The sequence below is a fragment of the Tachypleus tridentatus genome, chromosome 6 (genome assembly GCF_004210375.1).
Source record: "Tachypleus tridentatus isolate NWPU-2018 chromosome 6, ASM421037v1, whole genome shotgun sequence".
Classification (NCBI taxonomy): domain Eukaryota; kingdom Metazoa; phylum Arthropoda; class Merostomata; order Xiphosura; family Limulidae; genus Tachypleus; species Tachypleus tridentatus.
Genome location: NC_134830.1, coordinates 82,792,734 through 82,809,848, shown reverse-complemented (window position 1 = coordinate 82,809,848; position 17,115 = coordinate 82,792,734). Strand labels below are relative to the sequence as shown.

Genomic DNA, 17,115 nt, shown 5'->3' with positions numbered 1-17,115 from the left:
AACTCTTTACTATAGCATACTTAACAAGAATATTAGTGGTAGATATTATTTATTTAGTGCTTGTTTGGGCTGTACAAATCTGTGTAGTTATCTGGTAGTCTTCTACTTTAATATTATATTACAGTGGTATGTTTTAATGAAAACGTTAGAGAATCAGAAAAATTCTAGTTAATTTGCTTTGATTGTTAACAGTAAAGCAGTGTTGTAATGCCAAAATGCACTACTGGAGCATTTTTGTACATATGTATATCTTTCTAGTTTTGGTGTGTTTTTTCTGAATGCATACCTGTATTTGGTACAATATAAGGGCAAGGTTATTTGCTGTTGAAGCTCTGTCTAAGAGAATGTAATTTTATTTTATATCCTTAATAGCTAAGCCAATTCGTGCTGGGCATCACCCTGCAGTGTCCAGTGGGCAAGGAATAAGAGGAGGAGGAGGGATGACTGTTGAAAAAATGTGAGCAACTGCTTTACCTTCATATCATCACTTTCAGCATTTTGTATCGTGAAACAGTTTTATGAAGTAATTTGCACTTTATGAAAATCTAACTTGTATAAAAACCAGTGTGTGTGTTATCCATATATAATAGTTTAGTTAATATCCATTGTGATGTTAGTGATGGGGGTTGCAAGAGGACCATGAAGGGCTGTTCCATGAAACCTTAAAAGTGTAGTAAGTGTTGGTATAATAATAATGTAAAGTGAGGACATAGTATGGGATCACCTAGCCTGTAGCCAGGTGCATAAAATTTATCATGAAAACAAAAATATTGATTCAGTTTTAAACTTAATTGTCCCTAAATAAAGCTACTTTCTGTTATATTACCAATGATTTCAACTAAGGGAGACTCTAAGCATAGAAATCGGCAAATATTTTTTTCAGTTTTACTATCTTTACATGTCATTTAATACTTTTAGTACGTAGACTGAATATATTAGGTTATACTTTTTGCTAAGCAACATGACATAAAAGGCATTGTTGAAATGTAATATTACTAAAATGCACTGACTTTTCTTTGTATAAGAAGTTGTTAATCTAACTGATATATACCAATGTGAATATGCCACAAATTGATTTTATGAATTATATTAATTTTCAGTGGCTCATAAAGTAATACACCAGTGTTGGACTGTCTCAGCTGTATTTTTTTGCATCTTTATTGGTCAAACTTGATTTTGGAAAATTTATTTATTTTAATTAGCTATGAAATGTGAGGGAAGAGTATGCTATGAGTTTGGTGGGGTAGGGGTTAGTACTTTCCCTGTCAAAATGATGGACAATATAATAGCCTTTTAATATTTTCATGACATTTTTGCATTGTATATATTTTTATTTTGAATAACAATGTTATAACATTGGCAGCTGAAGTGAGTGGTGTATCAGTGATATATATTCTTTTGAGTTATTAATGGACATCAGCTAAATATGTACGTAAAAAAATTATTTCATAGAAATATTAGCTCATAAGTAGTAACTATTTATTAAAGTATTCAGTTTCACAAAGTGTTATTGTTAGTATAAGAATACAATATACTTCGTATGTGACTGGAGTTAATATTTTACTATTTAATGTTAATATGCTGCACATTTATGACTTACTGTAAATTAACTGTAACAGAGTAAAGTTTATTTAGTGTTGTTGATTCATTACTTGATATACATATCTTTTTTTCATGCTGTTTAGGGCTGTGAGTGGTATGAATGCTGGGGAGTCTAAAACTATTGTTGGAGGTAAGGAGGCTTTCTAAAGTATTCTAAGGAAGCAGAGTCTTTTTCTTGATATTGATGCTAGATAGATCTGCCTTCTATGATATTGCAATGAAATGTTTTCTCTTTATAGTGAATATGAATTATGCCTTTTTATTCTAGAATGACTACAGATTATAACACGAAAATACAAATGTTTATTTCAAATAACTTAAATCCATTAACATTATACATTTATATATATATTTATTGTTTTTATTATATTGACCTTTCAACTGTACATGGCTAACAATCCAGAGGTTACAATGCCATGGCATACATGCATTCATCATATCTAATAATATAAAACTGACTTTCAGTCTTTACAAAGTGATCTGTCTTAGCTGCATTTTACTGGACTAGTATTTTGTAAAATACAGTCACAATTCTGTTGTAATAAATTATTTATGTATATACACTATTGCTATTTACAAATAAGCTCTTAAAACTTATTTTTCTTAAAAAATTATGAAGTAATGCAAACAATTATCGCTTCTAGTTGCAACCTTTTGTAATCATTTGCTGCTTGTAGGTTTCTAAGTCTTATAAAATTTTGTGATTGTAGGATACAGAATGAAATAACTCTTTCAGGGTTTGTATATACATTTGAAATAACCAAAACATCATAAATTACTATATCAATACCATAGAATTTCACTATAATTTTCAAGTTTAGTAAATAAATTTTATTTGAGTCTAAATATTTTGAACAGTCTAAAGACTGAACTTGCCATGTTGAAGGCTTATATTGAAAGAACAAGACGATGTCATAGTGCTTGAAAATGGCTGAGAAAACGAATAGGGGAACATTCTGAGCTTTTGTTTGGTTATTTATATATGTCATTAGATAGAAGTGTTTAAAGGAGAGCATTTCCAAAATTGGAAAGAGGTGAGCAGGGCCACTGTATTTGATTCAGTACAAGATTAGTATGTCAGCAAGCAGAAAAGATGGGAGATTTTTATTATTGCTTGGCACTATTGGTAATTTGAGTTCCCTAATTTGTATAAAACTATAGACTATGTACATAGGCATCACAAACATCTAATTTGAACCAGTGCTATGTTCAACTTATCAGTGTTGATGTTTAGGTGTGTGTTTTTTTTAATATTTGCTTTTCAACTAAATGATGTATCATACTAAAATTTGAATTATTATTTACAATTTCATATAAACCTATTGACATAAATTCATAAAATAGTAGTTCAATAAAATTTTGAATGCGTGAAAAAAAATGAGATAACATGTTCTTTTGACCCATGACCTATGTGGAGAGGATTAAATAAACTTAATTAACCAAGATGTGAATATCGTAGATTAATTTTAAGGACATCGATGTACCTTAATACATTATTGATTATATCCAACTGTAAATTTTTTTTAGGAAAGCCAGTGACTGTGGTAAAGAAGAAAACTTCTACTACTCCCAAGACATCCAGTGTTTCAGAGTGTAAGTTAGGTTTTATCCATATAACTTTAGATTATAATGAAAGATAGTTATGACTGTTTATTGATCTGATTTTGCACATTATATTAGAAGCCTTTAAACTTGGTACAAAATGTATAAGTAACATTTTCTTTTTACAAATGTATTTTGTGACTCCATATTGTTGTAGTTAATATGATAATAATATTGAATTGTTATTGTGAGTATAAAAGCACATAATCATGTGCTAAGTATGAATAAATTCAAACATATAATTTGATTTTGTTGCATTGATAGTATAGTATAGTATAATAACAAAACATAATCACCTGGTAGTGAGTAAGCAAAATCATATAAAAATAAAGAAAATTTCATGATGATAATGTATAAGTTTTTTATATTTTAGAATGTTTGGTGTTAATCTGCAAAAATTAAAGTAAATCAGTAATCAAAAGATAATGTTATATTTTAATACCTAATAAAACATTGGTAATTTGTTTTCTGATAACCAAAACAAATTGTTTGGAGATAATTAATGCATGATATGAAATTTGCTTAAAAAAGTCAGCTTTATAAACAAAAACGGGTGTCTAGTAATAAGCAGTGCATGTTAATTTATCATAACCAACAAAGTACTTAACCCTGCATATGGTTGGATCAGGGTACACATGTCATTGTCTTATATAGAATTACATTCAAAATGTAACTTATAAATCAAATTTTTATATTACCTAAGTTTTAACTTGAATAATTTTATTTATTTATTTTTTAATTTCTCTGTGTTGCATGACTTGCCTTGCCTGTTTTTCCTTTGTAGATATTCTTGATTCATTTGTATGGTTTCAGAGTGTCTAACAAATTAGAAACACAAACTATAAGTACTGAAAGTTGCATATTAATATGTGAACCTCTGAATTTTGGTTTTGCTGAGATAAACAATAGATGTATCCAACCCACCAGTGAGAATCTTCCCATGTGTCATTACTGAAAGAATTATTGAAACCATTTATTTTTACTCATTGGAGATGTTTGTAACTAACATAAAGAGAAAATTTAAACATACAGATCCTGTGCACATTTATTTAATGTTATTAGTCAAAGACAACAGTAAAAAGAAAATGTTGCTTCATGCAGTAGTGGACTTTATTGAACCTGTTAGAAAGCTAGTTGTATTATATTAGTTTTTCGACATTCCGACATAGTATGAAAAATAGTCTTATCTAAGCACACTCCCGAGTACAAATAGGTCTTAAAGCACTAAATTCTTTGTTTTTATGTATATTTATTATTTATTGTTATATAATTTTTAATAAAGTAACTGAAGAGTAAAAATCAGAAGCTTATTGAAGTAGATAACATAACTTATTTGAAAAATGTTTCACATTCTTATGGCATGATTATAATTTGATTATTTGTTTACTCTAAGTTATCCTACTTCAATATATTGTGCTGTGAGGAGGTACAAGCACTCTGTAAGACAATAAAACTAAATTAAAGTAAATGTGAGAAGATTATAAAATGAGACTGTTGTAATAACTAATTGTAATTATCTGTTACAATCTGATCTGCTGTTGTTCTGTTATAGTGCCTGGCCTGGCATGGCTTGGTAGGTGGGGTGTTTGATTCATAACTTACGAGTTGCAGATTCAAATTCCCATCACTGAACGTGCTTGCTCTTTCAACCACAGAGGCATTTACAATGTGATTGGTTAATTCCTCTATTAATTGTTAAAATATTAACGAAAGAGTTGGTAGTGGTGGTTAGCTCCCTTCCCTGTAGTTTATCACTGCTAAATTAAGGATGGCTAATACAGGTAACCTTTGTGCAGCTTCATATGAAATTCAAAGAAAACTATATCATTCTAGTATGGAAGAAAAAAAAGGTATTTTTGATTTTATTTTGTATTTTTGAATTTTCATTACTATGCATATGTGATTTTACTATAGTTAATGTTAAAAATAATAAAAAATGATTAGAGCTAGTGTATAATGTTTTATCCCCATAAAAAAGAAACATTTGATTTCAGGAGATTTCCAGAAGTCATGCAAATGAAAAGAACTATTTCTATTCCTTACATGGAAACCACCTTTTACTCAGACTAATTCAGTGATGACTTCATAAATTTACTGACAATTTCAGTGAAAATATTTTATTAAAAATTCTGATTTTTTGTGAATAACAGATTAAAGTTTTACTAAAAGCTTACCAAATATTATACATTCAGAGTGAGAGTATTTAACTTTTCATGGTCACATGGACTTTAGAAGCTCATTCAAGTTAAATGAGCCAATATATTTACAGTAATTGACTGATAATGGTTTGCCAGACGATGGATGAAAATGCATGAAGTAAACAATTAGTTTTTTTTTACAGATGTCTTCTTACTAAAGTTTTATTAGTATTGATATATATATAAAAGCCATTCTGTTTTCATGCTCCACTTTCTATTTCTAACACTCAGTCTGTTGAAAATGTTGAAATTGGTTCAATGGCTAATATCAAGTATTTAGTTTGACAGTCAATGAAATTTTTTAACTTTTTTGAAATATTAAATTGTCATTTGCAAAGCAAGATCACACAATGTTAGGAAAATAAAGAAAGCCAGAGTGACACAATAGTTTGAGTTAGTGATTTGAGCTAATTCTTAACTTTTATCTAGAAATTTTGAGTGACACAATGGTATCATTGTTTACCATCATGTGGATTGGTTTTGAATAGTTTTAATACTTACAGCAAGTACTTTAAATATTAGACAAAATGCCAATATATTTATATATTAAATCAGGTATCATTATGTTACATATGGATGTGTCAAAAAACCACTTAAATATCTTTTCAACCTAATAGATGGTACTACAATGTATTATTGATGTTTTTTAACTTTGTAAGAAATTTTAGAAACATAATCAAATAATTTATAAGCATGTTTCATGAAATGTTACATATATTTGTGCATTTTCCGGTCATCATGAAATCCTTTCCCTTTGCAATCACAATTAATAACTTGCTGTATCAGATATTCGACCATGTAGGAATATTTTCTCAACAAACTCTTTTTTTTCTCATGGTTCAATCTATAAGGTTTTATCAAGATGCAGATTTGAACACAACATAATATATGTATATCAAAATTTTAATCAAGAACCACTTATAGGAGATGACCATATGTAAACAGGAAATGTAGTTTTTATGTAATGTTAGGAAAAGGATCTTTTTTTACATATAATGTTAGTGTGATATAATTAATTTTTAGAAAACATGTTAATAAAATATTTGTTTAGATTTTATATTGTGATTATTTATTGACTTATGAAGGGCTTTCAGCTACTTAATTATGACATGTTAATAAAATATTTGTTTAGATTTTATATTGTGATTATTTATTGACTTATGAAGGGCTTTCAGCTACTTAATTATGACATGTTAATAAAATATTTGTTTAGATTTTATATTGTGATTATTTATTGACTTATGAAGGGCTTTCAGCTACTTAATTATGTTGTTTATCATAGGTATGATTATGTGGATATGTTTATACTGTATTACTTCGAATTTAAGACACACCTTTTTCTACATTTTTCCCGAACAAACAATTAGGGTGCATCTTAAATGTTTTGAAAACATCATTTTCCTTGAACAACAAAGATTTTCGAAATAATTCTACATTAATAAACAGATTGAACTATATTTTAAAAAAGAACTTAGCGTAGAAAGACTAAAAAAAACATGTACAAAACATCAGATTGACCAATGTCAGCACCTCTAGTGGTGTAGTTGGATATCACCGTCCTTAATCTTTGTCTGACTTTCCTGTTGTTCAGATGTTTTTTATTTTATTGCATTTTTGTATCTATGGAAAAGTGTTTTATGTGTGACACGGAATTTAAAAGAAAAGTTATTTTGTGCACTGAACAAATTGGGAATCATGTAGCTTGTAAAAAGTATACAGTGAGTGAGACAAATGTACATCATTGATTTGGTAAAATCAAGTTGTTTTCTTGCAAAAAACATACAAAGTCACTTTCTGGCCCATGAAAAGGAAGACATCCTGAAATTGATGCCACCATTTTAATATATTTCACAGAGTTGTGAAATAAAGGACTATCTGTAACGAGAGGAGTATTAATGTTAAAAGCAAAAGAATGTGCAGATAATAGTGGTATTTCTTTCTAGGCTAGTCGTGGCTGGTATGAGAAATTTATGAAAAGAGGTTTATCATTATGGCAAAGGACAACAATTAGTCAAAAATTGCAGTCAGAATTTGAAGATGGAATGCAAGATGATATTCTTTGAGATAACAATGAATCAAGTGATGAAGATGTTTTGATTTCAAAATATAATAGTTAGTCAGAAGAAACATCAGAGTAGCATTCTAATTGAATAAAGAAAGCAGAAAGAAACATTATTGGAATGAAAATTAAACATTTCATGTATATTTCATGTATTTATTATTTTTCATTTTAAATACATTATTAACATTTTTGGTTTGTTAATAAACTTTTTGAAAATCCCTTTTTGAAAGTGGGGTGTGTCAAATTCAAATTAATACAGCATGTATATTTTTTCATGTTAGGAAGGTTATTTTATACTGATCATTATATTTGTGATTTGTTTTATAACACTTTTACATAACCCCCAGTTCGACTAATATATAGTTATCATGTTTCTTAAGTTATTATTCTAATTTTTATATATATAATCAGCTTACTTTAGTCAAAAGTTACTGATAATAGCTTGGTGTAACCACATTCAAATAAGAGTGAAAGTTATGTACTGAAAGCTGTAAAAATTAAATTATGTGCTGATGTTGATAAGAAACTATTAATATGCTTATCATTAAAAATTATCTTTCTTGTGTTTATTTTTTACATTTCAGCACAAGAACAAGAGTTGCAGTAACAACATTTGCCATTTATGTGTACTAGGTGGGTAGAATGTGTTATTTTATTGCAAATACAGTTAACAGCATTGAGTCTGTACACAGGTTTGTAATATAGACCTGAAGAACATTTAACATAGGATTTGACACTGTGGGTGGAAAACAACCACTTTCAGTGTTTTCTTAATGGTGGAATGGTACAATTTGACAAATAATAGTTTCTTGTTTAGTGCTTTTACTTTTATTGAAAGTGTAAATATTGACACTTGCAGAGTGCGGATATACTTGTAAGATATACAGATGCTTTGGGCATAAATCTACTTGATTGATTAGTATTTGAACTATATTAAGAAGAAGCTTGCAGCTGTTTTTTTCTTAAGAAAAATAAACATTTCTTGGTGGCTAATTGAATTTTAATTTGTAAACATGTTTTTAGCAGTTATGTAAAGGTTGCAAAATTATAGCAGGACATTAGTTAACAAATTTTTCCTCAGTAATTGAAAATAGGAAAATGCATTTCTGTTGTATTGGTTTAGAAGAATATAACAAGAAGTAATAGTTTAATGTTTTTGCTCTTGTGATACTGAATTATTATCAATACTATTCTTAAATAGTTGGATGAGTATTATTACATGTATGTATATAAATTTTAAAGTGTAATTTTTGTGTAGCATAAATTGATACAGAATTTTGGGTAAACCAGTTTTAACTAATCTGTATCATACGGAAATATTTAATTTTTAGTTTTCCATAAAGCAGAAATTATGAATAATTAGGGTTTTTATGAGACCATGAATTAAAATATTTTGTCTCGTATTAGAATAGTGGCTAAAAGGTAAATAAATACCTATAATTATTTTTTATTTTATTACCTTTCCTTGTTTATGCAAATATTTGGTCAGTTTTTGACTTCCTTGAAATGATACATATTTAAGCATTAATAATGCTGTGTTTTTTTTGTCAGCTTGTATCTTTTCATATCTTTACTTTAAATAGTTTTTACAAAAGTAGAATTTGTAACAGTTCAGACATAGATGAAAGCTCATTAAATGTCATTAACTGGGAAACTGTGTATAACTTCTATTATTTGGTTAGTTTGTGACAAAGCCATTTTAAGCAACAGAATTAAACTTTTAATGTGGCAGTAGCTAATATATTTGTGGCTACAAAGTTAGTAGTTGCAACTGATTTCAGAGGTCAACGATTTTGGCTGTTATTTAATTGGTATATGTCATTTGATTGATTTTTATCTTTTTGCAGTTTCAATTTATGTTGAGTGGGACTCAAATCTGATGCGTATTGAATATGGGTGAAAATACATTTTATATTCATGTAACTAAAAAGTATGTGTCTGCTCTTTTCCCTTTGGGTGAATAAATGAGATTTACAAATCTTTTTTAAAGTTGTTCATTTGTATGTGATTGTCAGAAATGTATCTCATTTCAAATGTATTGTGAACCTGAAGAGTTACCATTAAAGTACATTTTAAAAAATTCGTTGTACCTGTGGCTAAGTTTTTAGATTACTTGTAATTGACAAAATGTAAGACTACATGGATTTAAGGAAAAGAATGCAACTGACTAATACCTACATTATATTCTATCTAGATGTGATTTTTGTTTCTTCATTGTTTTAGAAAAAGACTTAAGATCCATGGACTACGTACAAACAAATGTTTGTAAAATGTATGATAAAGCAAATAACATCATTTTTTAAATGCAAGATGTATTCATAACTATGTCAAATACAGCATTTTTCTTTTATTTTGTTAAATATATTATTAACTGTCACTTGTAACATTTCTTTCCAGCTGAATTTTTAAATAGTGGTTACATATTGTGACACTTAAAATTTTTTGCTTTAGATAATTTGGTGTTAATCGTTTATTTCACTTTTATATCTCCTTTCATGTTTTTTTCATTTGGCTTTTTAAATATACATATTAGTTTATATTTCTTGCAGGTACTGAAGCTGTTGTTATTGCATAGCTCAGTGTTCTTATACTTCTAATTTCATAAGTAAGCAAACAAGTTTATTTAACTTAGCTTTTATAAATGTGTATTTTATAAGTGCACAACTTTCCAAAACTCAAAAAATTCATTTATTTGTTTCTTGTAGCTGTTTTATATAACACTATAGGTTCTTGGGCATTTTGTCTCAAATTCAAGGTGAAATTATTTTTTAAGGCATTATATGGTATAGCTCCTTAATTAAGAAGATGCACATGATGTAGATGTCTAATTTATGTTTTTGTTCCTATTGTAGTTTAGGAAATTGTACAGTAGCTTTATGTAAGGAATGTTTGGTAATGGATACCATTTGCCTGGCTTGCATTTATCATACATGACTTTTTGGCTCTAATAAAATGAATTTTCACTTCAGTAGTAGTAATGTGTCTTATTTCTTTTTATTTACTTGTAATTTGTACAATAAGGCAGATGGTGGGAAGTAACAAATTTATAGGATTTTAGCCCAGTGAACTGATCTTTGTTTTAAAGAAGTGAATTCAGAACTTTGTCTTATAATAAATTATCATCAAATTATTATTAGATAGTGTAATTATTTTTAAATTGCACTAAAATTTGATCTAAGAAAAAACTTGTGTTTGATCACATTTCTGCCTATGTTTTAAATTGTGCTATGGTAGTTGGTCAATAGCACACTGTGGTTGTTTCTTATGATAGCTGAATCTAAATTTGGTTTTAGCTTCCAATAGCTTTAAATTTAATTATAACCTCACTGCAAAGAAGAGCAGGGAGTAGTGTCTTCTCTCTGTTCATCCATCACAACCTTTTGAATAGGATATCTCAGCAACGAAACAGGTACTGCATACAAAGTTCTAGGCTTGATTAACATGTGAATAACATGGATCAAACACATTTTACACTTGCTCTCTCTTAAATTAATTTTTATGAAGACTTTAACAATCATACTTGTGTATGTAATAATAAATTTCATTAAGAAACTTTGCATTTCACTGAGAATATTTAACATCGTAAGAATGCAATCCAGTAAGATTCAAAATCTATGTTGGAGTCTGGGTTCATTTTTACACACATAATGACACCTTTTTTTTATGCTTGTAGAATCAACTTGATGCTCAGTTCCTCCTCCTCTTGTGTAGCATCATAAAGACAACACAATAAGTAGGATAGTTTAAAGTTTTCAAACTCATTCTACTTGGTGGACAATTTTCTCTAACTGGTAAATTTGTACAATTGTACTGTGCAGTGTTAATTTGAAAACTTTTGCTTCACAAATTTATTTAAAATTACATTAAAGTATAAATGAAATGACTATTTTATTTAACATTGAGAAATGAAACACTGCATGTTTGTCTTTGAATAGTAATATTTAATCATTATTAAAGTTGGTACCTCTGGTATTTTAAAACGTAAAAGAGTACACATAAACTGAACATGCATGATATACTAGGTTACCTTAGCAAAAGACACTGTGTGGAATCCGTTGAAATATTAGTAGTTTCAGGTTGTATAGATTTTTTTTAAAGTCTTGTTTTGGCTTTCAAGAAAGAATTGTGCATTAAATACTTTTTATAATAAATTCAGCGTGCTTATTGAACTGACAAAAAACAAAGTACGCCACACGGCAGATTTCAGGTTTTCCAAAATAAACTACAATTGTTTTTGTTCTATAACGTACAAAATGTTTCAATTTTATTATGAGGAACCAAGTATTTTCGTTGTCGTTTTTCCAGTTTTCAAAATGTGTAGTTTTCCTGTATTTTTTTAGAATACCCTAACTACGTTTGAAACAAATATTGTATTCAATTTTCAGTTCTGCTCCACACCTAGTGTTTTAGTGTTGACTTGTTATAGTCTAGCGACTATGAGGGGTATGTGGAGATTATCATTAGGCCCTCCTGTTAGACGAGGTTCATTGGTATAAAATGAATGACTACATCTCAGCTTTCATAAGATGTACGTTGGGCAGATGAGTAAGTGGCATACTAGAAATTATGAAGTATTAAAAATATTACAGATTACTTGATGCGTCCCACTGAAAGAGCATAAATTTTAACAAGAACTTATAACCAGCCTACAATGAATAACTTGCATTGTTTAATGATAATAATGTAAAAACATTATGTCGGTAGTCATATTGCAGCCTGAATTTGGTACTTATAGTCCTGTTTGTGCTGGAAAATTAGTTATTATGCATTTATAACATTTATGTCCCCCTTCCAGTGTCTAGCCGTTCTCATCTTCTTCAACCATTTTAACTTCACGTGTCCTTCATACTGTAAATGGCATAGGTATTTATACATGAACAAAGGTACTGCACTATAAATAAATTTATCAAATCATACATCTATTTTAAATTTCTCTAGACCAATCGCGATATGAGAGTCTTATTGATTGCTCTAGAACCCAACCATTAACAAGCACAATTTTCAAAAGTTCATTGTGGTAAACGAAATAATAATTTCATCCATGTGAGAGCTCTTTATCCCCGATTTGTAAAAGAATACTTATGTGATAGGAAAAACCAATATTATTTTTAAATTTGCATAGCTGCAATTGATCTGGTGGTCATACATGCACTGGGACTTGCTGTTGTAGTTGGCTCTTCATTGCATTACTTTAAAGTATGGGTAACTCTTCATGTAGCATGAACAATGACAACTGAGAGAAACACAGAACCCAGACTTTGTAGCTGCGCTGCTTTTCTGTTCAAATTTATATGATTCATCATTATATTCATATAAATGTGAAGTGTGTCCAAACTCTGTTAGTTTGGAGAAACTAGATTGTCAGAGCCTCTTTTCAAGTATATGATGCAAGTTTCTTCTCCTCCAGTTTGATTAAACGCGGTTTCTATTTCACGAGTGATGGGTCAGCATTAATCTATTTATTTGGATTCATTCTCTATTGATAGCAAACACACGATTCAGCAAACTTGTAAATCATAATAAAACTAAACGTGTTTTATTTAATGTTGAGGATGTCGTACCCTTGTGGCAAACACCAGGCCAGTAATAGGATTAACAAACTTAAATACTACAACCAGCTAGAATTATGTAAGTTTGTGTGAGACTCGAGACAAGTGTAATTAATTTTTATTGGTCACAAATTCATGTAATTTTAACCAAAACTAACATAACTTCGAGTCATTATGCTACAATGACATCGACATCCATTTTCATTTTATTAACTTTGTGATAAACTATCATCAGAACTGCAAGAGGAACACCAACAAATACTGTAAACCAGAAGTTACTTCTACTAATAACACATTTAACCTTAATATTTCCATGTGAAAAATTTTCGAATAATAACCAATAATCATATAACTCTAAGCATCTATTTCATAACGTTTAACAAACAGCTAAATGGACAGACAAACAGAAACTAATTCAATCTTACGCTATATTCCATAATACAGAAGATACTGTGACACAAATGATTTATGTGTCAATTATTAAATATTATGACTTTCCTGGCAAAAATTGTATTTACAGCTTATCTGATTATATATCGGACGGTAAGCTTAATTTTACTCGCTGGAGGGTACCTAAATTCATAGTTTTCTATCTTTTAATTATATAACCATACAGTCCGACATACACTTCATGAAAACCTAGAAACGGACCTTTGGTTTGGTGTACCAATGAACCTTTTGTAACACATGTATGCACCAGTTTCACATTTAGGATCTGTACGAAGAATGACTGCTAGACTTTCAGTGATGTGCTATTTGTTTATAATATATACAAACACAAACAGTATTACAATTATTATGTTTTCGTGCCAGTATGGTTGGAAAAGTACATCTATTTTATGAGATTAACAATAATTGTAAAAGAAGAGATAGGAGAATACTGAAATCACCCAAATTAAAATTTGAGTATAATGTATTTTAAAACGTTCTTGGGAAGCCAAAGGTGTGTTTTACACTGCAACTTATTAAATATTAAAAGTAAGTTAAATCGGAAACTGATAAAGCAAATGGTTTTCCGAGACAAGTTTTGTTAAATGATAATTTTTTATTGAAAAGTGAAATACAGCATCCTTATGTTACTACTGAGGTCTGCGTGCTGCGACTAAAATCAGTATATATCGATAAAGCCAAATTCCAAGCTTCGTTAATAAAGCAATTACCAACCTTTTATGCTTTTGCTATAACCGTTTTATGTTTAGCTTTCAACTGAGATACGAACGATTTCACTTTATATCGGTAAAGAAGGTCGAAGCATCACGATAGTCACCAGTATGATGAGCAGGCAGGAACACTTTGAAAGCAGCTGCAGACATAATATTGTAATTGGCTTACTGTGCAATATCTAACAATGTAGGTAAAAACGTTCTTGAATACCTCTGAGTGTCATTTCGAGACTTGTGTGCTTCTTGTGCATGACCATTAAGCTTGTGATGTACTGACAATTTCAGTCACCTTGCCAATTCAAATCTCTTTTCGCAGCCCCAACGTTAAAAGAGTGCGAGGAATGCCTTCTTTTCAGCCATAACAAATGTCCAAAAATTTCAGTTTAAATAAAAGAAGTATTGGATAGTTTTTATTTTTTGAACAAAAATGTCCTCCATTGGGTCATGAGGGGCCTGATAACATTTTCATTACAAATAGTAAGACCAAAGAATATCGAATTCTCTCTGTTGTAACTGGACGTAAATGCTTTAATTTCTAGCGTTATATCATGTCAAGTCAAAGTTTTAGTTACTTGTTATCCAAAGATGTCATTTCAAATGGTTAGAAAATCAGATTTGATAGATACGTATCGTGTGTTGGGAGGTCATTGTAGAAATAGATCTAGTGTATTTTGTTGTTTTGGGTATGTATATGTTAATGTCATTTTTATTATTCCTTTAAAAATTTTTTTGGACGTTATGCAACTTAGCGTCTATACAAATTAAGTACAGAAACTTGTCTGAATTTTGGTAAAAACATTATTTTATAAATATTAATCAGCAAATGACTGATATTTCTTTAATAATGAATTAAAATGTATCATACACTGCGTATATGAAACTTAGGTTCTATATAAATTAAGTGCAGAAACTTGTTTTAATTTTAGATAAAAAAATATGTTATAAATATTAATTAGCAAATGACTGATATTTGTTTTATAATGAGTTAAATGTATCATACACTGTGTAAATGTTGTTACCACTTCCGGCCAATATCAGTCTGATTCATCGGACAACACAATTGTTTGAAGAAATTTTCACTTACAGAAAAGGAAACAGCGGAAGACAGTGTAAATAAAACATGAAAGAAGTATTTAAATTTTAAGGTTTCGTGTTATACTTATATTAATTTTAATATATATCAGAAAGTTAGATGGGAAGTTTTCAGAGATTATCCAGATTGTACATAATAATTAAATTAAAGTATGTTAAGAAAAGCTGCATGTTTTTGTCTTTTTCGTCTCCTGGTAGAAGAGCAGTAACTTTACTGACTTGCAAATCAAAATATGTGCTCGATTCCCTGTGGTAGGCACAAAAATTATCCCAATGTGGCTTTGCTCTAAAATAAAGTTTTTATTCTTTTCACAAGTGTCATTCATTTAGATATTACATATCGAAAGTTCTCATGCAACTAGAAACTCACTATTACAGTTTTGCCTCTATAATAAAATTCTCCAAATCTCCGTTAAATTCAGGTTTCAAATATATATTTATCTAACTATAAAATTTACCGTGAAAATGTACAGGAAACATCTAAAAATAAACAGCACTTCTTGCCTTGAAAAACTCATTTGCACGTTCATGTAAATTTTGAAGTAAATTCATTTAATCAGTCTCGAGAATCATCAAAACTTTCATGTTCCTATTATGAAAGTGTAACAGTTTTGAAAATTTAAACATAAGTTCTTATTTTCAATAATCTTATTAATACGTGTTTATGCTATTTCAGCACAATTTATAACGTTTGCTATTATAATTTAGGCTAATATGGGGATTGTGAAATCAGACCACAGATTGACACTACAATTAACACCCAGGATTGGATTAACGCATGAGTGTAGAGGGCCTTAGCTAGGAACCTAAGGGAAGTGACGTCCATATAGGGTATGCAAATTACGGAGGTTTACGAGCCCGAAGTGGTCAGCTCGTCAACCCCTATTCCAATTAACTGTAGAAGTTATACTAATGCACAGTGGCAAATTCAGAACAGCAAATATTTTAGAAAGACTGTGATGCAGCAACTGGCGATTATTTTTCTGCTAGTCATCCTTTGAACATACTTTGTCCTAGCTACGTAAATCATTTTTTATAAGGGTTTTCTCTTTGCTTTGCCCACCAGTGGCTCAGCGGTATGTCTGCGGACTTACAACGTTAAAGACCGGGTTTCGATACCCGTGGTGGGCAGAGCACAGATAACCCATTTTAACGTGCGTTTCTTAATCTGAGGGTCGCGGGTTCGCGCCCGAGTCGCGTCAAACATGCTCGCCCTACCAGCCGTGGGGGCGTTATAATATGACGGTCAATCCCACTATTCGTTGGTAAAAGAGTAGCCCAAGAGTTGGTGGTGGGTGGTGATGACTAGCTGCCTTCCCTCTAGTCTTACACTGATAAATTAGGGACGACTAGCACAGATAGCCCTTGAGTAGCTTTGTGCGAAATTCCAAAACAAACAAACTCTTTGCTTTATTTTAGTTAATTTTAAAATAATTTAAGGCTGTTAAGATCAAATGGTACAACCTAAGTACACACTGCAGAATCTTGGAAGGAAAGTGGAGAACAGTCCTCTTCCCACGATATTCAGAGTGCCCAAGAAGAACTAAAAGTTCTGGACGTAGCTATTGCTTCTGTAACTGACAAAAGTTTATCACGCACAGGAGTCCATAACTAAGTATGTTTGCCGCTGCTTAGGGGGTCACCCACAAAAAGTAACAATAAATTTTAATTATAAAAATGCGGTAAGTAGATATTTTTAAACTTTAATTCTGTTAGTAAAAATGTTATTGCAATCTTTATGTATCAGTTACATACCTTGAAGACTGGGGTGTCGCTGTACTGCCCGAAAAAAGATAAATATCCAATGTAACAGTTATAAATATGTACATATATAATTATAATTAGAC

General features: G+C 30.0%; 1 protein-coding gene across 5 annotated transcripts in view; it reads left to right on the top strand.

The window, feature by feature from the left end:
* Positions 1-10,432, top strand: part of LOC143252923 (kinesin heavy chain-like) — a 101,537-nt gene extending 91,105 nt beyond the window's left edge. Inside the window, exons 24-28 of one of the 5 annotated variants that reach the window (XM_076505797.1) lie at positions 373-457; positions 1,686-1,732; positions 3,130-3,195; positions 8,049-8,097; positions 9,312-10,432. In XM_076505797.1, coding sequence (XP_076361912.1) covers positions 373-457; positions 1,686-1,732; positions 3,130-3,195; positions 8,049-8,071 — 221 coding nt within the window. In that variant the 3' untranslated portion in view covers positions 8,072-8,097; positions 9,312-10,432. Of the gene's footprint in view, positions 1-372; positions 524-1,685; positions 1,733-3,129; positions 3,367-7,345 lie in introns of those variants that run through there. The other 4 variants (XR_013029242.1, XM_076505796.1, XM_076505798.1 and 1 more) reach the window with 4 other exon arrangements.
* Positions 10,433-17,115: the final 6,683 nt, after the last annotated feature.